Raw genomic sequence first — 26,644 nt, 5'->3', positions numbered from 1 at the left:
TAGACTTCTTATTGACTCTATTGACTACCTATAGATATTGCTTTTTGCCTATTCATAGTCTATAGACTGTCTATAGACAAAAGTCTACTAAAAGTTTATGGCCATAAATCTATAGATTTTCTATAGACTGTGTATGGCATTTGTATCGCCTATAGACAGTCTATAGACTTTATAGACAGAAATCTATAGAAACTCTATAGGTTGTCTAAAACTTTTTTGTAAGGGGGGACCGAAATCTGCAGGGTCCATTAGCTAGGCAACAGCGATACCGATCGCTCAGGAATGTGGTATAAAAAATCACTGGGACGCCTAATTAACTTACCTTTTGGCACTGTGATAGCATTAGAACCTTTTGATGCCTTTCCTGGAAGCCACGTCACTTCCGGGCTAGTGACGTCCCTTCTTGTCTGGCGACGTCACTTCCCTCCAGCCAATGGGAATTATCCGCTCTGGTGACGTCACCTTACTTCAGCCAATGGGAGACTTTTATGACCGACGACACACCTTTCCCCCCTCGGGAATCTAATGTTATCGCATTAAGATGAAAAGACGCAGGCGAACCTCTGGATGTTTCGGCTAAGTACGTTAACCTTAAAAAAAAAAAGACACGAGATTTCTTCCATAGTTTGCCAGGACTGCTCACGATATCGCGAAAGGTGGAGGTGCGGACGTGACCAGGACGTGTCCGCCGCGAAGCAGAAGAAGCACGCGATGAGATCCGTGGTCCAGGTGCCTGTATCCACCGTAGAGGGAAGACCACAGCAGGGCGCCGTTGTAGAAATTGTACCACGTGCCCTCGGGAAGATAGGCGCGCCGTAGGTGCGAGCTCTTCATTAACTGCAGCGGTCAAGGGCCACCAATTAGCAAACATACTGAACGAATGCGAGGAAACAACAATGCACTTCGGCAGTTTGCAAGATTACAGGGTCTGTTCTGAAAGTAGTAGGACTCATTTTTTTAAATAAAGTTTATTCAAGAGAATAGTACGAACGATTAGAATTTTTCGAAGTAGCACCCTTCCGCATCTACACGCTGCTGCCAATGAGTTTTCCAGTTTCTGTACGCCTTCAGGAACGCCTGGACCGGAATGTTGTTTAGCTCCCTCGTCACGGCCTGTATACCGATCCGTGGTGTTTTCCCTTGAGCGTCGATTTTAATGTCGGGAATAGAAAAAGTCTGGCGGTGCCAAGTCGGGGCTGTAGGGGGCCTGAGGCAGCGTTGCCGCCTTGTGCTGGGCGAAAAAATCGGAGTTTTCATTCACATGATGAAGAAGAGCCTGGCAGATCGCAGATCGCCTGGCCTTTTCCTCCTCTGACAACGCTCCCGGCACCAACGTCGCGCACACTTTCCTCATGGCTAAGTTTTCTTTCACGATCTCAAAAACTTGGGTTTGAGGAATGCTCAAGTCATCAGCAATCATTCTGATACTCATCCTACAATGACTGTTCAGTAAATGTTTTACTCGCTACACATTTTCGTTGGTCTTGCTGGTCGAAAGGAGTCCGGAGCGGTCGTCGTCTTCCACTCTTTCCTGACCTTCTCGGAACAGCTTATGCCACTCAAAAAACACCTGATCTACCCATGGAAGCGTCACCGTAGGCCTCCTTAATCATGTCGTGAGTCTCTTTGCCCATTTTAACAAGATTTACACAAAATTTGATCACGTATCACTGGTCCAGAAAACACTCTATGATTCTGCGTGACGAGACGTTTCGACAGGGGTTCACAGTACAAGCGACCTACTCTCTTCAACGGCCGAGAGCCGACTGCCGATTTTCCCCAGCATTCCCATTATCCACCTTCAACGGTCCTGCACGCGCAGATCGCCTCTCGTCCGCCCGTCTGCCCAGGAAAAAATCAGTCCTACTACTTTCAGAACAGACCCTGTAAACCCTTGGCCATGCACATAACTCTCGGTAAGTCCAGGGAATGTCACAGTAATTTCACGGATGGAATTCGAAGTTGAAAAACACGACATAAATCTGACTATAGTGATAACCGTAAACGATTCCAGAAGTATAAACTACGATTACAAGGCACAAACACACGAAGAGAAACATATGCCAACAGCCACCGCGGTTGCCCAATGGTTATGGCGCTCGGCTGCTGACCCGAAAGACGCGGGTTCGATCCCGACCGCGGCGGTAGAATTCCGATGGAGGCGATATTCTAGAGGCCCGTGTGCTGTACGATGCCAGTGCACGGTAAATAACCCCAGGTATTCGAAATTTCCGGAGCCACTCACTGCGGCGTCCCTCATAGCCTGAGTCGCTTTGGGACGTTAAACCCCCTAATCCTAAACCTAAACCATATGATAACAGGAGCAGTGAGGAAATTCCAGATTCAAAGCTCGTACAACGCTGGACCGAAAAAGTAAACGAGGTGCTTGAGCTTTCATGTGAACGTTTTAAGTCAGTGAATGCTTTCACTACTTTGAAAGCATCAAACACTACGTCACAACCTACCAACCAATGAAAACGAGATGAAGATTATTTCGTGCATGCAAATGAGAAAAATGGTGCCTGGAAAGATTGTTTTGCTTCTTTATTGTTGTTTTTTTTTGCTTTTGTTGTAACCGGCACAAGTCTATTTCTTTTTTGGCTGTGTGAAACGCGCCAACCAGAGGGATTCGCAACTGTCGAGATTATCTACAGCATTTCTTTCCATTTGCCAGATCGCTGCCTGTACTCGAATAGGTCCACAGCAATTTCAGGCCGATGTGGCCCCGTGTGAAAGTGTGAAGTCGGTGGAATCTGTGCGTTGCCGCAAATTGCTGTCCTTCAGGTTCCAGAACACCGGGTAGGGGAAAACTGTAAATACACAGAGGAGAGGCTCACATGCCGTGCATGAGGGTTGATGCCGCCGCTGCCAAAAAAAAATCGCCGGTTCCCGATAACGGGCCGCATATGACCTGTTCAGAATGCAAATTTACTTTTCATCTGGGTGCATGTTCTGGTATAAGTGACGAAACATGGAATGCCAAACGCGGTTCTTTCAAGAAATCTTGGAAGTGTGACCGGTGTAGCAAGGGTTCACGAAGCGATGACTCGGAGAGCCCCAACTTAGACAGAGAATTAGCAGCGCACTTGCTAGCAATTCAGACCAAACTCGATACTCTTCTAGCTCTCCCTAAACTGGTAGACGCACTTGACTCCAGCGTGAAGTTCCTGTCAGACAAGTTCGATGAATTTCAGGATCGTCTTCAAATTCAAGAGCAAGCGACAAAAAAAAACTGGCCGAACGAATGGATCAGATAGAAAAGGCTGACTCTTCCAGTGAACTGCAACAGATAATGCAAGATGTAGATAACCTGGAGTGGCGTAGCCGTCGCAACAACATTGAATTTCACGGCATTCCTGAAACTGAAGACGAGAACCTGCTCGAAAAAATAAATGAATTAGCCCCTAGACTGGACATTCAGCCACTAACTAAGCAAGATATCACCGCACTACATCGGCTTCCAGCAAAACAAGGCAGAACACGGGGCATCATTGCTCGCTTCGTCAGTCATGAACATCGTGACGCCTGGCTGGCAAAGCGACAGACACTAAGGAATGAACCTGGTGAGATGTTTATGTGCGAAAACATGACAAGGCTTTCCCGTACTCTTCTGACAAAAACAAAGGAATGGGCGAAGAACGCAGGCTACGCTTTCGTATGGCACACGAACGGAAAAGTGCTAGTTCGAAAGAAGAGCGGTGATAATGCTGTGGTGATTGGCACGGTTCAGGATCTTGATGATCTGCAGTGACTATTCCTGGCAAGTTTGTTTTTCTTTGAAATTTTTCTTCCACAATGAAAAACCTGCCCACACTTTCAGTTTTTCATCTTAATGCCAGGAGTTTACGCAACAAGTATGATGAAGTAATTTCTTTTTTGTCGGAACCGAATCATTCCTATGACATCATTTGTTTTACAGAGACTTGGTTCTCATGTGATGACGAGTGTTTTTCACTTTCCGGGTATGATGTTGTATCTGCATGTCGCTGTAGGAGGCGTGGTGGTGGTATCGCTGTACACATCCGATCAAAGCTTAATTATAAGGTACTTCCGGAGTTCAAGATAATTGGCGATAACTATGAATGCATAGTTATACAGTGTCGTGGTATGATTTTCTCTGTCATGTACCGTCCTCCATCAGGTGTTCTCAGTGACTTTATGCAGTTTACTGAAAAGATACTTGAACTCAGTGTTCAGCTGAAGTCTGAAAGCGTTCTTGTGGGTGATTTCAACCTGAATGCTTCCCTTGACAATCAAGCCTACTTACAATTCAAAGAGTTATACGAGTCTTATGGTTGCTCCAACGTAATCACCACACCGACAAGAATTACACCAAGTTCCCAAAGTATTCTTGATCTGTGCGTTACAAGTTTCCCTCGTGAGAATGTAAAATCAGGCACCCTGGTCTGCAGTTTAAGCGATCATTTGCCAATATATTGTGTGTTACCCTGCAAACACACAGTCGCCCCCGAACACAAAGTACTAATTAGAGATTACTCCGAGTACAATGTTAATAAGTTTTGGGACATGCTGACAAATGTTGACTGGAACATAATTTTGGAGCTCTCGAACCCCGATGCCGCTTACGACGCTTTCCTTTCATGCTTTGTATCTGCTTATAACACATGTTTTCCCCTCAAGCCCCGAAAAAAGAACAAAAAAGTACGAAAGCCCTGGATTTCTCGTGAACTGTTTCAAAGAATCAAACAGAAAAACAGACTTTTCCAAACATTCTTACAAACAAAAGATGAAAGTGACTTTCACGCATTCAAGAAAGTACGAAATCTGCTAAATTCAGACTTAAAAAAAGCAAAGCTCGAATACTACACACATAAATTTACACAGGTGAACGGTAATACACGACTGGTATGGCAAACCATGAGAGAGTTAATCTATAAGAATGCAGAAACAAAAAAAGTGAACTTTCGGAATGCCGATCTGTCTGAAGCAGAGGTTGCAAACCTGTTTAATGAGCATTTTCTTGCTGCTGGTGCTCCTTTAGCTGACGCAACAAATGCACCTTCTTCTACACCTTGGAAAAAGTATGTCACTGCAAGCAATCCGAATACAATATTTTTGTCCCCCACTGATTTTAGCGAGGTGCAAGATATAATTATGTCTCTAAAAGACGGTTGTGCATCTGGCACTGATGAGATCAGACCAAAACCACTGAAGGCTGTGAGTCAAATAGTTAGTACTCCTATTGCACACATCTGCAATCTTATAATGGAAAGGGGAGTTTTCCCAGCCAAAAGGAAACTTGCTCGTGTGACGGCTATACATAAGGGAGGCTCTTTCGATGACGTGAACAATTACAGGCCAATCTCTGTGCTTTCTGTGTTTTCCAAAATAGCTGAGCATATTATAAACAAAAGGCTTGTTGCATTTCTAACCTCGCAAAATATTATCGTAAGGCAACAGTTCGGCTTCCAGATAAACAAATCGCCAGAAACAGCACTACTTGGAATAAAAGATGAAATTCTGCACAATATCAAAAACAAGGCACTAACTCTGGGTATATTCCTCGATTTTAGAAAAGCGTTCGACAGTGTACAACATGATATACTAATAAAAAAGCTTCAGCATTACGGTGTCAGGGGTATAGCTGGTACTCTCCTCATGAGTTATTTAACTTCACGTGAGCAGTATACTGTCATCAATGGTGTATGTTCAGAGACAAACACTCTGTTGTATGGTGTACCACAAGGGTCCATCCTAGGGCCAGTCTTATTTCTCATCTATATTAATGATATTGTAAATATACCGGGTGCCTCGAATTTGGTTTTATATGCGGACGACACCAATGTGTTCTTTTCGGGTAGGGATTTAGATGCGCTGTTCAGGGAGGCAAACAATTGGATGTTGGGCTCATGGCTGGGAAGTAACCGGCTCGCATTAAACATAAACAAAACAAAGTATGTACTCTTTCGCTCCAAAGGTACTGAAATGTATACAATTCCATGTTTAAAATTTAATGGCCTGGACATACAACAGTCTTCTACTACCAGATTTCTAGGTGTGACATTCCACGAAAATCTCCTATGGAATGCTCACATCCACACCCTTAGAACTGATCTCTCTCGTGCCTTAGGCATCTTAAACAGACTTAGGTGTTACCTACCAGCTTCTATCAAACGACAGGTGTACTACTTCCTTATACATTCACGTTTTAGCTATTGCTCTCTTGTGTGGCAGACCACGACGAAAACAAATTTAGATTCCCTACTATCAATACAAAAAAGAGCAATACGCGCTATCAGTAACTTAGAGCTGTCCTCTAGTTGTGCGCCCTACTATAGATCGCATGGAATACTCCAAATGCCTCAGTTCTACAAATACAGACTAAGCCTGGAAGTTTACCGCCAATACCGGTTGGATAAATCTACCTTTGAAACAAAATACCAGGAAAAAAGAAGTGTTTACGATTTAAGAAAGAGCATCATAGTCAAGCCCCGAGCTCGAACAAACTATGGACATCAAAGATTAAGCTGTCAGATAGCAGATTTATTAAACAACTATCCCGTCATTCATGGCCTATTAACCGAAAATCTTCCATTAAGCAGGTTTAAGAAAACACTGAAGGGATTATTCTTAAAGGAAGACTAGTGTGTTATGTTTTCATGTTTTTCTTGTTTTCAATTTTATGCTTCATGTGCTTCAAGTTCGATAGTTTACATGTATTTTATGTTTGGAAGTGTTTTGTTAACATGTATTGCTAGTAGAAGTTGCTGCACTTATTCTTGTACTCCGTTCCTGTACATATTCTTGCACTGTAAAAAAAAATATAATAAGGGGGTTGGGGGATACAGTTTCATCTAAGACATTTCTCTGCATGTAAACTCTGCTGTACACTCTGCATGAGTGTCAAACCGCTGCTTGCCACAGGGTGGCGTGACCTCGTTTGAAGGGAAAAGCTTCACTAGGCTCGTCAACACCGCGCTTCGCGTGAGCCACCCCCGGGCGCCGCCGCGGCGCGCCCTTCCTCCTCCTCGCCACCCCCTCCTTTCTCCTCCTCGCCACCGGTTTACCCTGATTGATTGATTGATTGATTGATTGATTGATTGATTGATTGATTGATTGATTGATTGATTGATTGATTGATTGATTGATTGATTGATTGATTGATTGATTAATTGATTGATTGATTGATTGATACTAAAACGCCTTATCTCGATTGTTCGCTGCCGTCCTTAAATTGAATGCGGCCGAGGGAAATCCGCTATTGTGATCCTCGGCGACCCTTATGTGCATTTGCTGCTGCCGCCACCTCCAAGTTATAATTCTACAAGCCGTACCCTATTCTTGGTGGTTCAAATTAGTGTGGAGCCCACTAACACCCCATTTCCGATGCCGTGTATACGTACTGCGGGGTGTTAAACCACACCTAACATGTGATGACAGGCAATAATATTACGTAAAACATAACATAGCATAATATGCAGTTACATTGCTTATATTAACGTAGCGTGCGATAGGATAACACACTATAACATAGAAATAACACTAACTCTTGCGCCAGTTTTTGCTTAGACAGAATAAAAGCAGCTGGTTTTTTTCAACTCTTGTTTCTTGGTGTCAGCGTCTTTATGTCCGCTTTTAGCTCCTGTCGAATTTGAGTGCAATATAGCTCACCATAAAGTAACATGCAACAGCATAACATACACATCATAAGATAACATGTATTATCGTGAAGCACCAAAAGAAAAATACATTGTACAAAATGCAACCTTTATTCAAGATCACGAAACGCCTAGCGCACAGAACGTTTTACAATTGCATTAAGGACTTTCTCCGCGGCGGAAAGGGCGACGGCGTTGTCGTATGCGGCATCTGAAAACTTTCCTTCCACTACTGCCCGAAGGCAACTTGCTATGAAACTACCCAGTAATTAAGTCTAGCCTAAAATTCTACCCGAAGCAATCAAGTGATAACTTGTGGTCTTACGAGCGGGCGATCAGGGTGGCGAGGAGGTTGCACGGAATGTCAGTTTTGTCAGAAAGAAAACTTTTTGCTATCAGAAAGTGGCTCAGAGATGTCTGCAGTTGCTAAAACGTCCTGACGCAGAAACTTCCCTTCCTATGTACTCCATCATCACACGTCTCCACCACGGTGAAAGACATCTTACACCGTGGTCTCCACCGTGAGCGACTGCGAACAATTCTATCAACAGAGCTTAAAAAAAATTGGCAGTGGCTTAGCTCTGGTTAAGCCTGGATAAACAAGCGAAAAGCTGAGTTATGCTTTGTTTGACGTCCTGGCTGTCGCAGTTCGCGCACAATGCACTGGCAGCACCACGGTAGCGGTGTAGATTTTGAGCCAACTCCCTCGCTACCACTTCTGGGTCTTTTCTTCCTTCCATGGCGAATGTCTGCGCCTCTTCTACGGCCGCCGCCGCCGCTCACGCGTGCGTTCTTGCAACGCCTTGCTATGGTGGCATAGCCTTGCGAAATAACCTTCTCTTGGGACGGCGGCGGAGTCCGCGCAGTAGCGGCAAGGGGTAAACCGGTGGCGAGGAGGAGAAGTGGCGATGGAGCGCGCGCCGCGGCGCGCGGCCTGTTTTATGACCGCCGCCGCCGTTCACGCGTTATCGCAACGCCTTGTGAAAGAACCTTCTCCTCTTGGGACGGCGGCGGAGACCGCGCGGCAGCGGCGAAGGGTAAACCGGTGGCGAGGAGGAGAAAGGAGGGGGTGGCGAGGAGGAGGAAGGGCGCGCCGCGGCGGCGCCCGGGGGTGGCTCACGCGAAGCGCGGTGTTGACGAGCCTAGTGAAGCTTTTCCCTTCAAAACTACGGCTAACATTCTTGAATTCTGAGTCGGGTTCGCATTACTGACACGAGTTTCAAATGGGACTGAAAGGCCGCGGTGACTCAGTGGCTTTGGCGTTCGTCAGCTCATGCCAAGGTCTCGGCTTCGACTCCAAACGCAGCGGCTGTATTCTCCCTCCCATGTTATGACTAGTGCACCGACTCGGGAGGCCTGCAGGTAGCTATACAACTGACATAGTAAAAAAGAACTCTGAGGAAGCCAGTCTCCCAAAAAGCACAGTAGCTTGTAATAACCAGAATGGTGGGAATGGCTCACCGGTTCAATAACAGGAATTATCATCAGCCCGGAACCCCACAGGAATTGGTCGTCTATGTTTCGCGCCTCTGTGTCGCTTGGGAATCTGAAACAAAGGACGGACAGATTAGGCTATTTTGTCTATTACTCAAGCAAGAAACAAGCAAAGCAAGCAAGAAGCAAGCAAGACTAACACTACTTAACTGGTTATTACTAGGACTTCATCAGACGTGCTCTAGGAATCCCATAAGATCTACTTTAGGGTTAGGACTTCCTTCTTTCGTTACGTTAGGCGTCCTACCACCCTCCACCAGCTCGATGTTAGCTTCTGCCAAAAACTGCCTAACAGTAATTTCAATAAGTGTCGCGAAGATTAGTCCTGGGTTCTCCCGTCTACTATTGTTTTGCTTGCACCTCATTGTTTATTTTTTTTACCCTTTAAACACGCACAAGATTACTCCATTCGCTGTAATTCTTCACCCCATAACCTGATACGTTGCCGTGTCCCACAAAAATCGAAAACATTGCTATAAGCTTATTAACACCGAATTCGATAAGTTGTGCGCGCACAATCACAAAAGGGTCTATATTTGGGAAGAACCCGTGCTGTCTGCAGTCATGACATTCAGCGGCGTACGACATAGCAGGCGTAAGCCAAGCACAATCACTAACTGCGTTTGAACAGCGTTGCGATTCCGCCGAAAACTATGTGAGGCAGTGTTCTCAGACAAGGTGAATCAGGACCTAAATTAGCAAAAAAACTCGTCACTTCTTATCATTGGCGGCAAATTATAGAATCTTTTTTTGCAGTCTTCCCTTGCAGCCCTAAAGTTTTCTCGATACATCTAGTCAAAGTTCTTGCAAATTTTTTTAGGGGTAAAGAACTTGTGCTGGAGTGAACACACCCTCATACAAAAGCAGTGTAAAGAGTGGCCAGACAACCCATGCTGTCCTTTCATGTATCAGTAGACCCCTACTTTTCCCTTCCTTAACAACCCAATTCCCTAACAAACGCCCTTGCGCCTCCCTTTCTAAATAAGCAGCTCATTCATTCATTCATTCATTCATTCATTCATTCATTCATTCATTCATCCATCCATCCATCCATCCATCCATCCAACCATCCATCCATTCATCCATCCATTCATTCATTCATTCATTCATTCATTCATTCATCCATCCATCCATCCATCCAACCATCCATTCATCCATCCATTCATTCATTCATTCATTCATTCATTCATCCATCGATTCATTCATTCATCCATTCAAGGAAACATACTGTGGCTTCACAGCTTTTCAATGAACGCGCTCACTCGAAGAACAGTGGTCGCATGACTGTGTCGCCGGCGACGTGGCTTCGGTGGAGCAGGTAATACAGGTATGGACGCAGCAACAAACGGACCTCCAATATGTCCAGCGTCTCTGACAAGAAGGCGCTCGAGAAGGGCGCCGGCTGCCGCAGCTGGAACGTGGAAAAGAACACACATTTCTCTCAAATCTGCAGTGTGCAGTATATACGCCAGCCACTTGTAAATTCTAAAAGCTATAAATATCGTAAACAAGTACATTGTTCCGATTTAGAAAACAAATGTATTTCTGCTTTCAGAAGGCGCCATGCGCCTAGAGGACAAGTGCTGAGGAAAAAAAAGAATTAAAAGTCCGTTTCTCAGCAATACGGGGGGAATATTCGTTACTCGTGTCTAACATTCTCGAACAAAAATTCTGAAAATTGTAAAATTGTACGGTAATTTTCTTAAAATACTGTAGGCGATGGCCCATTCTTCTAATATGTAGCGAAATCTTTCTTTTAAACTATTTCCATCGATCGCATCGAACAGTTAAGACTGCCATAGAAAACCAATCGGGAACGATTCTGATGATAGCAAAAAGGTTCTTCGAAAAAAAATTCAAAACTGCAGTCGGGTGATCTGCAGATATATTGATTGATATTGTGAAATCTTGCATTATATGAAGAAAAATTGCGTTCATAAACGGTTTCCCCTCTCAAAAATGCTTTTGTCCAGGACTGTTGGCTATGTGTGCACTAATAAAGTATTTCGTCTATTATTGTTTTTTCTTGTATGTCAGCATAGGTTTTCTCACAAAAGGTCAGCTCTTTACTGCCTGAAATTATTTTGAGTAACAAATAAAAATAAGCAGCTAAGCCATAGCTAAGGCAAGCATCCGACTAGCCGTTGCTGTCCACTATCGAGTAGGTTTAGCGTGCGAAGATGTCGAAAGTGCTTAATTTAACCATCAGGTTCCTATGCAGTTAGCAGCAAAGAATATATTGCCGTGATACTGCTGTTTGCGCCCTGAGGGCAACCAGTTTCTGCGCGACCATTGCCGCATATGCTATGTCATTCGGACTTCGGGACCTCGTCCTCGTGGAAAGCATGCATATAGGTAGCCTACAAATCTGCGAAGCGATCCTCTTGATTGGCTGCTATTCTAAGTTATTCGCTGCGTACCTTTTAGTACAGCTTTGTACCACAAAACGCATGCTGGCTACGGCTAGAAAAAAAAAGCTGTATAACCATTTAGCCATTAAGGTAATGACATATACTTTCATATGACAAAAACTGCTTAGCTGTATCGTATGTCGTAACGTATGAGCACTGTTTATATTATCTTATACTGTCCAAGTTCCTAACATTGCTACACTAAATTGATAATGTAAATTCAACATGCCGCTCATGTGATTTTGCGTTCAGTATCCAGAACCTCATCATCATTTCATCAGCCTGACCACACCCACTGCACGGCAAAGGCCTCTCCCATGTTTGTACCGGCACACTTCCACACCTCAGTGCCCAAACTGTCCACACACATATGAAGACATAGAACACTGCCTTACACAGTGCCACGTAGCCTTCTAGTGCCCCGCCTATCCTTTCCCGCCACTCCCTCCGTGGCCCATCTGGCTTGCCTCCCGGGACCTGAACCTGCAACGCGCCCTCTTCACCTTGGCCCAGGACCTATTGAACGCCTAACGTAAAGGCTGTTAATAAAAAGTGTCACACCACCGCCACCACCACCACCATGTCTCTCCAATTAACCCTGTTCTTTGCCAGTTGCGGCCACCGTATCCCCGCAAACTTCTTAATCTCATCGGCCCACCTAACTTTCTGCCGCCCCCTGCTATGCTTGCCTTCTCTTGGAATCCACTCCGTCACCCTTAAGGACCAGCGGTTATCTTGCCTTCGCATTACATGCCCTGCCCAAGCCCAGTTAAACCTCTTGATTTCGACTAGGATGTCACTGACCCGCGTTTCATCCCTAACCTACTCTGCCCTCTTGATGTCTCTCCCACTTAACTGTTATTAACCCTGTCCTGCGTAAGAAGCGGCCGTTTTAACCAGCAAACTTGCTGACCTCAATCGCCCACCACGGAGTCTCCCTTCCGTCCACTGGAACCCTTGCCTTTCTCTTCGAATGCATGCATAATATGTTATGGGGAATACGCTTCTCAAGGCGGGTCCCTTTCGCTGTGCGAGCACTTACGAAGAGCTCTCCCTGGCTGGTTCGCAGTAGCGGGTAGAAGGCGGCCAGCGAAAACCACGTGACACACAGCTCCTGGTCAGCGGGCGAATACAAGGCGAACCCATCGCCGCATAACTCCGCACCGGAAAGCGGCATGCCCAGCAGGCTGGCGGTCAGCAGCACTGCGCCAACGTATCAGTGAGGGGGACGACCCCATCAGCACACCTAATCGGCACTATATTGGAAATGCATTGGCAAATGCTGGTCCTACAAAGGACCAGAGTGAAACCATCCATTACCAATGATTGGGCCAATTACGTGTGCTGTTTGGGGACGCGTCCAGTATTCAGGTGCGACAATGCATCATTAATGTTCTGAGGCTCGAGCCTGGTCTTCGCGCTACGGTTCTCTAAATGAGTAGGCTAAGTCTACCGTACATTATCCCGCACATTGTCACCACCATTATTTCCCATACATAATCCGTGAAAGTATTCAACTGACGCGACAGCCTGTTACTCCACATCTTGTCAGACCAACTGGCCCAAAGCTTCCCCTTGTTGGATCTTTCCCCACATTCGTAACCAATGCATGTTTCTTTCTTTCTATCTTTCTTCCTTTCTTTCTTTCTTTCTTTCTTTCTTCCTTTCTTTCTTTCTTTCTGTCTTTTTCTTCCTTTCTTTCTTCCTTTCTTTCTTTCCTTCTTCCTTTCTTTCTTTCTTTCTCTCTTTCTTTCTTCCTTTCTTTCTTTCTTCCTTTCCTTCTTCCTTTCTTTCTTTCTTCCTTTCTTTCTTTTTTATTTGAGACAATTTGCTACTAATTGGCTCAGGAGGCAATAGCAAAAGGCCCGGATGGGGCCTGACTAGGTTATGCCCCCCTGACAGCACAGGCAGCACAAGTGTACATATGATTATACATCATATGCAGAGCGAAGTGTAACACATCAATGCAGAATACAGAAAGATACACACCGTCTTAGGTTACACTCTAATCTCTCTGTAGAAAGAAAAGGAAAATAACTTATTTGAACTGTAATAATACAAAAACTATTCCTTACGTACTGCATTAAGTTAATCAGTATACAAAAATGTTTCACCAAACAAAAATTTATAATGTGAAATGCAATCCAGTCTACATAAGTAATGAAGTATGACCTATAGTGCACGATGGTAGTACAACGTAATACAGATTAAAGCACCAAGAGTTGGCTCAGGACTTTAACCCATGCACCTCCTGCTCAGATAAAAATATTGCTTTAACTTGCCTTTTGAACTGAACAGGCGGTGGCTCAGTGGTTATGGTGATCGGCTGCTGACCCGAAAGACGCGGGTTCGATCCCGGCCGCGGCGGTTGAATTTCTTTGGAGGAGAAATTCTAGAGGCCCGTGTACTGTGCGATGTCAGTGCACGTTAAAGAACCCCAGGTGGTCGAAATTTCCGGAGCCCTCTACTACGGCGTCTCTCATAGCCTTAGTCGCTTTGGGACGTTAAACCCCATAAACCAACCAAACCAACCAACAACAGAACTTAGTAAGTTTAATATGTCAGGGTACTTGTTGAAGAGTTGTGGTATCTGCCATGTTCATTGAATCAGAACACCTACATTCTAAGGCAAGCTTCCCGTCCACTCTTGGTTTATCGGTGGGTAATTAATTCTGCCACTGTGCTCAGCTACGCGTACTCCTCGAGCAGAGATATAGGCGTTGGTCGACGTAGGCCAGTAGCGACTTGCATGGCGTCGTAGATGAGTGCTTCAAGTATGGACAATTGCAGTTATTTATGTTGTTGAAACTCAGCCTGATTGAAAGACAGCACGGACAAGTAGGCGAGATGCACTGAATGAGGCAACTCCAGAACGATTGGCTATTTTGTGGATTAAGCAAAGTGTGTATAAAGCACTCTTGCTGATAGCTGACAACCAAGACGTGCCTCTTCCTGAACCATTAACGTGCAGGCCCAAACCTTGGCTTGTTCCACTTCAGGAAGTTGTGCATTTTCAATAGTGAGTAAGTGGCTTTTAAAATACGGCAGTCAGCATTGTTGCACACAAGGACAAACCAGGTTTTGGAGTGGTTGAGGGAGAGGCCAGTGTCGGCAAGAAATTTGTGAAGAAGAATGAGGGCATTCTGCAGGAAGTCTTGCCGCAGGCCGATATCTTTCATAAGCGCCGCCGCGGTGGCTCAGTGGTTATGGCACTCGGCTCATGTCCCGAAAGACACGGGTTCGATCCAGGCCACGGTGGTCGAATTTCGATGGAGTCCCGTGTTCTGTGCGATGTCAGTGCACGTCAAAGAGTCCCAGGTGGTCGAAATTTCCGGAGCCCTCCACTACGGCCTCCCTCACAGCCTGAGTCGCTTTGGGACGTTAAAACCCCATAAACCCATAATCTATATCCTCCATAAGCCACCACCACCTACAAAATCACACGCGGTAGCGGAAAGAAAAGCGACGGCGAAATCACACTCGAAGACGCAAAGGAAAATCACTGTAAAAGCAAGAAAAAAATGTGAAAAGTAAAATCATTACTGCAAACGCAGGTTTCCCGCACCACATCGAAAGATCGGGCGTCAATATTTATATACGTGCTATAACAGTACACGGGGTGCGTAAGGTTGGATTGCGCTTGCGAAGAAACACGCCTGCGGGGTACGGAAGAAGTGGCGTGCTGCGTTAGGTGGCGCAGAACACAGTTTTGGCAAGCTTTCTCACGTCGCGTAATATTCTTATCGCAACCGCACATTAGCGTGGTTTCTTTATTGGCAGGCACGTAAGAGACACCGATAGATTTAAAACCGCCATGTAATATATGCGGTCCCTCGTCGAGATGTTAGCATCCGTAACCGCACCGTGTTTGAAATCACTTGCTTACGCAAAGCGGCAATGAACGAACAGGCCGCCAATCACAACGAAGTCCTGCGATGAGCGCGGGCGCTTCGCTTCGCTAGAGGCATGCTCCTCGCCAGCACAGGGGCGAGCACGTTGGCATGTCAGAAATTATCGGCGCTATGCCGTGAAACGACGACGGCATGGTTGCTTTCTTCGTGTAGTATCACCACGATGAGAAAAAGACGATTACGCGCTGGTCGCAGAACCATCCACCTTAACGGCGACATGGTTCTATGAAATCGGGTGTGTTTAAGGGCTCTCAGATCGCATAGCGGAAGTTCGTAGTCTTCCGACTATTTTGAAATCTTGCGGGATTTATTATAAGTAGCCACGCTAGAATTACAACAAAAAAAAACAAATAAAATTACCAGTTATTAATTTGCTCTCAAACTTCTAAATCCAAAATGCAGCGCCAAGTTTAAGAACAAAGTTGGTTCATTTATATTTAATAATTAGCAATTTAGACAAGTCAGAGTGAAATAGCATTTATCAACTTGCTCTGCAACTTTTACATTGAAATCTTCGAGCTAAAGATGAGGAGATAAGGTTGCCTAGGTTGTCTTTGTCATTTAGCATATCAGACGTGTTTAAAATATATGCTCACCTCGACAAGACAACTACCTAAAACCCTGCCCTTGTCGAATCTTCGTAGAGCGCGCTGATCTTTCTTAAAGTTTTGCGCAAGTAAGCTATCCCCCTGCAATAGGAGGAGTTCTCAAGATTGCCCTCCGGACAAACGGCTGCGGCGGCAAAGGGGCTGCAACGGCAACGCGAAGTTGGACGCCTGAAAATGAGTTCGCGCTTACTTGGAACGCTGAGGCGCAGATCCTCCCACGTGGGCCGGAGGCCGTGAATCACGTGACCGGCGAACTTGCCGATTCCGGAGTAGCTGGCGCGGCTCACGATGAAAGGCCGCTCTCCCGAAAGCTGGACCAGCACGCTGAACATACGAGGAAACAGGCGACAGCCGCAAAGATAACTCACCTCTGAACTCAAAATGGGCAGCTGCACTCTCGTTCACTTTATGCAGTCCAGCCCGGATGTATTGCACTCGAAGCGAATCGCCAAATAGTGCAAATATGTAGATAATTCGATGTATAGAAAAGGCAATATATAAGCCTACATCTATCATATGTAAGCAAGAATACACTGTACCAAAGCAAATGACCCATTTATTGCCGCGACGTGCTGCCTGCTGCCTGCCTGAGGAGCACCACTCATCCGACGTTGTTGCTCCTAAGATTAGGTTCAACAGGTTTCCCTAACTTCGACACTGAAGTGAGCGAAGCACGCCCGTAATGGCTGATGGTACCGTAATGGCACCACGATACAGGATCTCGCAGATATCATTACTGATCCGTATTAAAGATGATTCTGTTCAAAAATAGAAGAATATTCTTTCTAAGAAGTTACGAGCGCTACTTGAAGCAGACAGGCATTAATTCTGCATGTATCAGGCACAAACAGAATGGCTTCAAAAAAACTACGCAGCCCAATCTCTTTATGTCAGCTATGATGGTACCGTGCACAGCGTTGCAGGAAGTTAGCGAACGGTCAACGTTCCTGGTGCTGCTCATCCTCCGTGGTTCATGGCGCCCTCTCTTGTCTGCAAGAGGAAGTACAGACTCACCCGTAGGCCGCTTGCGCCTGTTCGTAGGGGACTGCGTTGTGCACCAAAAGATGGGGCCCCGATCCCAGCTGCTGAGACATGCACAGCGTGCCCGAGTCCAGGGGTCCCTCTGAGAGGAGGGCCTTCGGCGTGTACGGCAGGATGTCCCAACCGTCCATGGCACAACCACCGGGACGCTCGCCAGTGCCAAGAGTGGGTTCGTTGACATCCTGGGCAGACCATGAAGACAAAGGACTACGACATGCACGCCATTCCCGCCCCATATGCCTCGCTCCTACCCGCAAGGTTGACACAAGTCAACTCCTCTAGGTCTTTATCCTTCCATGTACTCCGACAGAGTACCTGCTCCGACGTGGAATACTTTTCGGCACACCCTCGGATCTAGGCGGTCGGAACTGGAGGTACCACCACTGGATGTTACTCGACTTCTTCCTTAAATCCCGCGTCCGCATATATCTTTATTTTCGTTCCTTATGACACAAGAATGGTTCTCCAGTTAAAGTGCACAGCACAAGGCATCCGTCTGTTAAGAACAGCCTCGAAGCCCTGTTGTCAGCGGTAGCTATTGTTGAGGTCACCGTTGCAATAACGGGAAACTGCCCGAGCATACTAGCACAATTGAAAGTGCCGTGATTTTTGCCATCTACCTTCTCAAAGAAGTGCGAATCATAAGTATACCGTATCCTACGTCGTATCCATGGTCATAGCGTCACATGTTCCGTGAAAGTGCACACCACCCCTTTCCCTCTGGCTCTCCAAACTTGTTAGGCTGAGGCCCGCCAATGCTGTTAACATTAGCTTCGACCACGCTCTTTCGGATACGAAGTGGATACGTAAACCATTAGAGCACTGCTGCTTGTGTGCTAAGGTGAACGAAATCGGCTTGGGAATGACTGCTGTTCTGGAGATGCGGTAAAAATATAGCTGTCGCTTATTAAACCCACCCGGGGATGGCAATGTTTTCTGGAGATTTTTATCAGAGACGCCCTGGGACCAACTGCCTTCATGTTTGTAAAGAAGCTCACCAGCCACAGACCATCCATAGGCGACCGAAGGTAGAGAGCTTTCAACACCTTGGTGAGGTACATGTCGTATCTAGGGGCTGAGAAGTCCAAAACATGGCGCGTAGTGTTCCCAGCAGGTACCTGGAACAAGAACAAAAAGTTGATGGCATGGTATGGTATAGTATGGTATGGTTCACGTCCAAAAGCGGTACATGGGACAAGTGCCATGGCAGACGCTGTAGTGGAGGGCAGTGAGTTAATTTCGATCACTGGGGTTCTCTGCCCAGGCAGCTTTTAGCCAGGAAACCCTCCAGTTGAAACTGGAAAATAAACTTATTGACTATTGACTATTGACTCTAAAGTGCTCTCTCATCACACACCACAGGGCTGTTCTTGCGCTTTGCCTCCATCAAAATATTTCCTTTTCAACCACAGTTACCTTAGAGCCGAGGGTCATAATATGACTGCACTTTCCCCGTATGCGCTTAAGCGGGTCATGTAGGGTCATCGGTATCATGCTGGTACTATGGGGCCCGCGCCGCCCCATAGCCCCCCTCCCCAAAGCTCCCAATGGCTCGACGCATAAGACTGCGCGGGACATACGCATGTCTTTGGCAACGCTTGGGTGCGGAAAAGTGCACTAAGACGCATTGACCCTACACGTGGGCGCCGGGTCATACGACGGACAAGTTATGTAACCCATTTGAAAGGGTTACGTGACCTAAGACATTGATGTGTGAATTATACACCATGTGGCAATCGAGAGTCGTGTAATCGATGGCCCCGGCCTGCCAATTTGCAAGTCGGTAGATCTTCTTGAAAGGGTCATGATCCTCAAAGCATTATCTCGCCCCATATATATCAGCCAAGTAACAAAACCCATGCTGCCAAGACCAGAGTGGACCATCGAAAATGATGACTTTCTTCCTTCTTTGAATGACGTATGCCAGGATGCTCATTCACATCTCTTCTTCGGTACTTCTCACGCCTCCAGTACCAGCAGGGGCCGCGTCGCGATCCTATACTTACACGCTAACAAAAAATTTAGGAGTCACTTTGGCGACTAAAGTGGTGCAAGGCGAAAGCCTGAGTACAGCATTCTGCCACGAATGTGGTTGTGAATGATGATTCAAGTGCTACCAGCGAATGACGCGTCCATTGGCTGTCTGCGTGTGTTACTGATGTGTGGTTAACATGTTAAGCTTCGCCTGTAAGAGTGGAACGCGACAGCGTCTTGCAACGCTGCCAGGGAGTCCACAGAACGCCATCGCCAATTCGGCTGTACGCCTTGCTGGACGGTAAATTTATTTTTTGAGGAAAGGAAATGTATCTCTCTCGCATATCTGGGTGGACACCTGCACCTCGCCGTAAGGGAAAGGGGGAAGATGGGAGTGAACGAAGACGCCGTATTAGCTAGACGCGCCTTTGTTCATTCCAAACCATTCAGCTGGCATTACGGAGTGGCTAGCGTGCTCGTATCGCACTCCGGAGACCCTGGTTCGATTCCCCAACTCGACCAATTTCGTTCTCGGTTTTATTGATTTATGCGGTCTAACTAGAAAGGTTAATTAGGCTATTTCATATTTATATCATTGCATTTCTATCAATCGTGTTCTGTCATTCACCTCTCAAATGTTGGAACTGTCTAGGATGTTCGACACAACGTATATGAAACGAGAAACGTCGAACTGAGTGGGGAAGTGCGTGGTGGTGGAGCGAACGCGGCTTCGTACTTATCTGTTTTTTCAGCAGCTTCTCCTCCCGCGGACGCTTTTGTCGCTGCGACGCGCGTCTTTCTTTTCTTTTCCTCTGTCTTCTGACCTCTTCATTCTCCTCTATCTTAATTAGGCTAATTGATTAATTAAGCAATTAACTAAACTCAGTCCCACTTAGTTGGAGCATCACTATACGATCCCTTTGATTGGTTGCATGGTTACTAGCCAGAGTACAATTGGCCCCATTTGAAATTCGCGCACTTTGACGTCACGAGCATTTCGACCAATTGAAAAGCGTGACATTTTATGTCGACAACTCCTGCTTACAACGATGAGGCATTAAAGGCTTCCGCCTTAAAAGGTCTCAATAGATCGAGGTTATGGAGCCTTGCTAAAGCAGCCGCCAGCACTTGGTAGGACGCCGGTTTGATCTGCCAGCTATTAAGGCGGAAGCCTTTAATGCCTCATCGTTGTAAGCAGGAGTTGTCGACAGAAAATGTCACGCTTTTCAATTGGTCGAAATGCTCGTGACGTCACAGTGCGCGAATTTCAAATGGGGCCAATTGTACTTTGGCTAGTAACCATGCAACCAATGAAAGGGATCGTATAGTGATGCTCCAACTAAGTGGGACTGAGTTTAGTTAATTGCTTAATTAATCAACTAGCCTAATTAAGACAGAGGAAAAGAAAAGACGCGCGTCGCAGCGACAACAGCGTCCGCGGAAGGAGACGCTGCTGAAAAAACAGATAAGTACGAAGCCGCGTTCGCTCCACCACCACGCACTTCCCCACTCAGTTTGACGTTGCTCGTTTCATATACGTTGTGTCGAACATCCTAGACAGTTCCAACATTTGACAGGTGAATGACAGAACACGATGGATAGAAATACAATGATATAAATATGAAATAGCCTAATTAACCTTTCTAGTCAGACCGCATAAATCAATAAAACCGAGAACGAAATTGGTCGAGTTGGGGAATCGAACCAGGGTCTCCGGAGTGCGATACGAGCACTCTAGCCACTCCGTAATGCCAGCTGAATGGTTTGGAATGAACAAAGGCGCGTCTAGCTAATACGGCGTCTTCGTTCACTCCCATCTTCCCCCTTTCCCTTACGGCGTGGGGCAGGTGTCCACCCAGATATGCGAGAGAGATACATTTCCTTTCCGCAAAAAATAAATTTACCGTCCAGCAAGGCGTACAGCCGAATTGGCGATGGCGTTCTGTGGACTCCCTGGCAGCGTTGCAAGACGCTGTCGCGTTCCACACTTACAGGCGAAGTTTAACATGTTAACCACACATCAGTAACACACGCAGACACCCAATGGACGCGTCATTCGCTGGTAGCACTTGAATCATCATTCACAACCACATTCGTGGCAGAATGCTGTACTCAGGCTTTCGCCTTGCACCACTTTAGTCGCCAAAGTGACTCCTAATTTTTTTTGGACTACTGTGTTTTTTTAGAGGTTACGCATTTCTGAACTACACAGTTTCTGATGAACATCTAGCGCACTGCACTCCTCCATGCGAACGTCATTGTGTTTATTTTGGGATCGTCTTCTGAAAGCAAGTGGAGTATGCTAAAGTTCTCCGCTGTCATATTATGATCGTTACTGGCCCTTTCTGGCAAGCCTTTAGTACACTAAAGTCGTTCACGGGTGTCTCAGGGTGTTCATTACCCTTTCCGACAAGCACTTAGCTAAAGCACTGAAATTTTTCACTTGAACCTCAGGGTGACTATTATCCTTTCCTGCTCGACGTATAGAATACTCCGCTCCTTCACGATCCTGTCGGGAGGTTTGCGACGTTTTTGGAAAGACTTTACGGAGGAGAGCTCGTTTAGAAACTATAGTATTGTTAATTAAAGCGATTAAATTTTTGTTGTCATCACACCAAAACCCCGCCTATATCTGAGATTAAATTTTGCGGTTGGTCGGGAGAGGTCATGTGACCTTGGTCGTCATCGCATACTGCCCTAGTGGGCCACTCTGATTGGTCAAGAAAGGTCACGTGAAATTGTGGCGTCATCACAAACTGTCCACCGGGTTGCGAGCAGCCTAGTTTCTAGACAGCAACCTAGATAGAGAATCGAAATAAAAAATGCAATGCAAGTCAAAAGTCAAGAATACAAATGTCGGCACTTGCACTGGATATCCTACACCTTCTAATGCCTAACGATGAAAATATGACAGTCGATGGACTAAAGATAGCAAAGAAACTGAAGCAAAGAAGAATAGAAACTGCAACAGAAGCTGCGACAAATGGGAAATCTCATGTTGTAGGATTCCAATCTTAAGGCGTAAAGTAGGGATTCGCACCAACAACCTTTTGTTCCTCTAACCCTGACTTCTTGAAACTTCAAACGCCCATTACGTCCAAACTAATTGACGCAGGACAATCGAATTGATGTCAAACGATTTGTCTTCGTGCGCTGTATACGTTGGCATCAAGAAAATAGATATCCGGATATAACGAAAAAACATTTACTTGATATAGCGGAGATGACTAATGACGCAATATTCGATATTGCTAACGCTCGATACTGATGCGCTGCCTCAGCGTTCTGTTCTTCATACTTTTCTTCACAATAGCCTGCTGCCGAGAAAAATCTTCAGCGTATTTCGGAGAGAAGCCTTTCAGTGGTTGTCATGCATGAATATGTCAACATCCTCTCATCCTGGCTGAGTAGTATAAGCAGAAGGCAACACTGCGCCAGATGTTATGACCTCGGTACTGATTATTCCCGTATATATATATATATATATATATATATATATATATATATATATATATATATATATTAAAAAGCTGATTGATCAATATGAGACAGTCACGAGACAATTGAAAAACATAACAGGGTTTAATGTTTAATTCGTCATGTTTCGGCTGGAGGACAATCCTTTTTCGAGACTTTTCGACACTCGAAAAAGGTTGATCCTCCAGCGGAAACGTCGTGAATTAAATTCTTATATATATATATATATATATATATATATATATATATATATATATATAGGTTGCGAAAGCGTGAAGTACTAGACTGCTTAAAGAATATATAGCGAAGTATACGCTTCGTTAAAGGAAACATATTTATTCAACTCAACGTTTCGATCGAAAGACCGATCTTCTTCAGGATCTTCTTCAAGAAGATCGGTCTTCCGATCGAAACGTTGAGTTGAATAAATATGTTTCCTTTAACGAAGCGTATACTTCGCTATATATATATATATATATATATATATATATATATATATATATATATATATATATATATATATATATATATATATGGGATTGAAGGGCTCCTCATATATGTTCTAGAAGCCAATAGCCACAGAAACCAAGGAACACGGGGATTTTTTTATATGTATTTCTTTTGTGGTGCTGATCAATGACGAATATTACTGAATATGCTATCGCTTAAAGATTAGAAAAGCAGAATAATTCGGAGGTCATGGGTTCGGTTCCCACCGGCGGCATCTGTTTTTTTATTCGGCTTTTCTAATCAGTTTATACACACACACACACATATATATATATATATATATATACCACACCAACTATGCGTCGATATCTGAGCAGTACGTTGGAGCACAAAGAATGACGCCACTCACCTGATCTTCGGTGGACTCCTGCGTCTCGTTGTTGAGGATGACTCCAAGATACTTGCCCTCCATCAGTGCCAAATTACAAATCGGCGACGAGGGTGATTGCTCGGTCAGCGTTGGAACCTGCGCGGTGAAGTGCTTTCACCATTTTAATGCGGCATATTTCTCGGACTATAGCCGCTACCAAATCTTTAATTTCACAAATGCTGTAAAGAGGGGCTGCATTCTAGTATAACAGTCACACAGCACCACTTAATAAGCCGCACTAACTGCCCAAGCCAGTTCTTTCATGCATACTTGTGTACAAGTGAATAACCGCCAAATTTTCTTTAATTACCAGGACATTAATTACGTACTAGTTACTATGCATTCAATAAAATGGCATGCCCTGCACATAGTATATAACTGCGGTGGACCCACCACCGTCATTTCTTGGCAAGGGGTCAATGCTGACAGAATAAATATCAGGCATGCTTTAATTACCTTTCTTCTCAACCAGCCCTAATTAACCTGTAAGAATTTCATTTATTTACCCTAAGGGCCCTTTCGGGCATTACATAGGGGGAAAACACACATTAAATTGAAACACACTGTATGTATTCTTACATTTGGATGAAGCTACCGCTGCTAGTTCTTCTTAGGAAACAAGTGGAAACTCTGGATCTTTTTTTTTTTTTTTACTGTGACAGCACCGTTTTAGGCCCCCATTAAGACAAAACAGCCTCTTTTCGTATATCGTATACTGGGAGGCTCTGTTCTCTGTTGTCCAGCGAGGTGATAAGGAAGCGCTTGCTTTCTAAAATGTGCTATATTTCTTAAATTAAAAGCGGGGGCGAGAGCTTCACAAAAAGTCCCGAATCCTTTAGATAACTGGCTCCACACCAGGAAGAAGAGGTTATACGGCTATTCAGAAGATTACGAACAAAAATAGCCTATGCGTTTTGCATGCATGAGCAAAGCGAAATAATGGTTTGGTTTGGTTTTATTGCGGTTTAACGTCCCAAAGCAACTCAGGCTATGAGAGACGCCGTAGTCGAGGGCTCCGGAAATTTCGACCACGTGGGGTTCTTTAGCGTGCATTGACATCGCACTGTACACAGGCCTCTAGAATTTCGCCTTCAACGAAATTCAGCCGCTGCGGCCGGGATCGAACCCGCGTCTTTCGGGTCAGCAGCCGAGCGCCGTAACCACTGAGCCACCGCGGCGGGGCAAAGCGAAATAATGTTCCCTCTTGAAAAATGTAACTAAATTAGTAATTTCCGTGAAATCTGAATTTTTTTTGCGTGTGGAAAGGAAATGGCGCACAAATTATCTCACATATCGGCGGACACCCGAACCGCACCGTACAGGAAGGGAGGAAGGTGGGAGTGAAAGAAGAAAGAGAGAAAGGTGCTGTAGTGGAGGTGTCCGGAATAATTCCGACCACCTGGGGATCTTTAACGTGCACTGACATAGCACTGTACACGGGCGCCTTTTCTGTTTCGCCTCCATCGAAACGCGGCCGCTGCGGTCGGGTTCGACCCCGGGTACTGTGGCTTAGTAGTCGAGAGCCCTAAGCAATAAGACACCGCGGCGGGTCAAGTCGAATCGGCCTTTGTCCTTTTGGGTAAATTAGCGGCTTCAAAATGCAAGGTAAATGCATCAGGAGTCGCCAGGGAGTGAACTGCACTAACACTATCGGAGATAAGCTTAGACAGAATGATCGTCGCGGGCGCAGGGGTAATTTTAAATCATACCTTCCGTGACGTCACGCTGAGTTTCCCTGCACTCCTCCGGTGTATTGAGTAGAAGCTCAAAATTCAATCGTCGATTACATCACCATTTTGAATACTAGTGCAAAAACACTTGGCATGCTTTGCCTACAGCCTACCTACATAGATTTGAAACCTTGACTGACGATGATGATAATGATCCAGGAGAGCGGCCTAGCAATGGGTGGCTTTTGGGTTGGGGTATTCTTTAGCTACTGGTGTTCCTTCTTTGGCTAGGAGGGATGCGAAACGTTCGATTGTTTTTTGTCTTTTTCTAACCCTTATATTTATGGTGGATTTAGTGAAATTGGCATGGCCTCGGTCTTGCAAAACATAGTAACAGAGGATCCCCACGTTCATCAGCTGCCCAAAGGCAGCGTTACCCACGCCAATCTGAGCCTTAAAGAGCAACTGCAGCACTTTTTTTTTTAGAATTTCGCGCAATTCAAGGTTTCAAATCAATGTAGGTAGGTTGTAGGCAAAGCATGCCAAGTGTTTTTGCACTAGTATTCAAAATAGTGATGTAATCGACGATTGAATTTTGAGCTTCTCCTCAATACACCGGAGTGCAGGGAAACACAGCGTGACGTCACGGAAGGTATGATTTAAAATTACCCCTGCCGTCAGCCACACCGTGCCCTGACGCGTTAGACGCTGTCAAACAACTCTCGGCGCGGTTCGCCTTCGGTGGCGTTGTTTTTTTTTCCTTCAAAGCAGTCGTTTGTGCGTTGGAAATGTACCGATACCTTCGATGACGTCATCATGTGCCCCCCACTTGGCGCTGTGCGCTGCGGAGACGCTTGAAGGGCGTCCGGATTTTAATCGGTGATTACTTTCCTATTTCAAGGGCTAGGCCAAAAAGACTTCGCATGCTTTATCTGCAAGTTTCACACATTCGACCCTCTTAAGCTCGTTGATTTTTAAAACATATGCAGTTTTCCTTTAAGGGTCGTGTTCATGGCCTACATGCCCTAACTCCTGCATACACACACATAACACCACATAGCTCTTCAAGCAGGTGTATTTTAGCTGGGGACCAATTGTCGTCAATTCTCCGCAGCTGCACGAGAAGCCTGGGGGTCTTCAGCCGTCCGCACCATGTTTCACCATTCAATTACAAAAATTTTGAAAATTGGAAAACTAAGATACTGTCATGGAAATATTGAAAGTAATGGTCTGGCATTTAGTAAAATCTTTCTTTTAAAGCGTTTACATCGATCGCATCAGACAGTTAAGATTGGCATAGAAAACTGATGGGGAACACTTTCAACGATAGCAAAATCGTTAATAGAAAACAAAATTCAAAACTGCCGTCGGGTGAACAGCGAATATATTTATTATTTCATTAAGCAATAATATTGCACTGCTTCTTTATCTCTTCACTGCTTCTTTATCTCTTTCGTTTCCGTATAGTGTTGACCTGATTTGAATAACCGGATTCGTGTTTTTCGATGACGTGTATTTTTTATGTTTCTTTTTTTGTTACCATTTTTTGTGTACACTTC

General features: G+C 45.3%; 1 protein-coding gene across 1 annotated transcript in view; it reads right to left on the bottom strand.

Annotated features, from left to right (window-relative positions):
• LOC149347952 (lysosomal alpha-glucosidase-like) overlaps window positions 1–26,644 on the bottom strand; it is a 53,698-nt gene that overhangs the window by 6,619 nt on the left and 20,435 nt on the right. The window contains exons 8-15 of the mRNA XM_089541656.1: window positions 23,395–23,511; window positions 18,083–18,202; window positions 17,058–17,266; window positions 16,234–16,367; window positions 12,567–12,727; window positions 10,376–10,524; window positions 9,081–9,165; window positions 644–828 (exon numbers count right to left, since the gene is read on the bottom strand). Coding sequence (XP_089397782.1) covers window positions 644–828; window positions 9,081–9,165; window positions 10,376–10,524; window positions 12,567–12,727; window positions 16,234–16,367; window positions 17,058–17,266; window positions 18,083–18,202; window positions 23,395–23,511 — 1,160 coding nt within the window. The remainder of the gene's footprint in view (window positions 1–643; window positions 829–9,080; window positions 9,166–10,375; window positions 10,525–12,566; window positions 12,728–16,233; window positions 16,368–17,057; window positions 17,267–18,082; window positions 18,203–23,394; window positions 23,512–26,644) is intronic.

This window comes from Amblyomma mixtum, chromosome 4 (assembly GCF_055824585.1).
Source record: "Amblyomma mixtum isolate Tamu chromosome 4, ASM5582458v1, whole genome shotgun sequence".
In the NCBI taxonomy this organism is placed as follows: domain Eukaryota; kingdom Metazoa; phylum Arthropoda; class Arachnida; order Ixodida; family Ixodidae; genus Amblyomma; species Amblyomma mixtum.
This window is presented reverse-complemented; position numbering and strand designations above follow the sequence as displayed.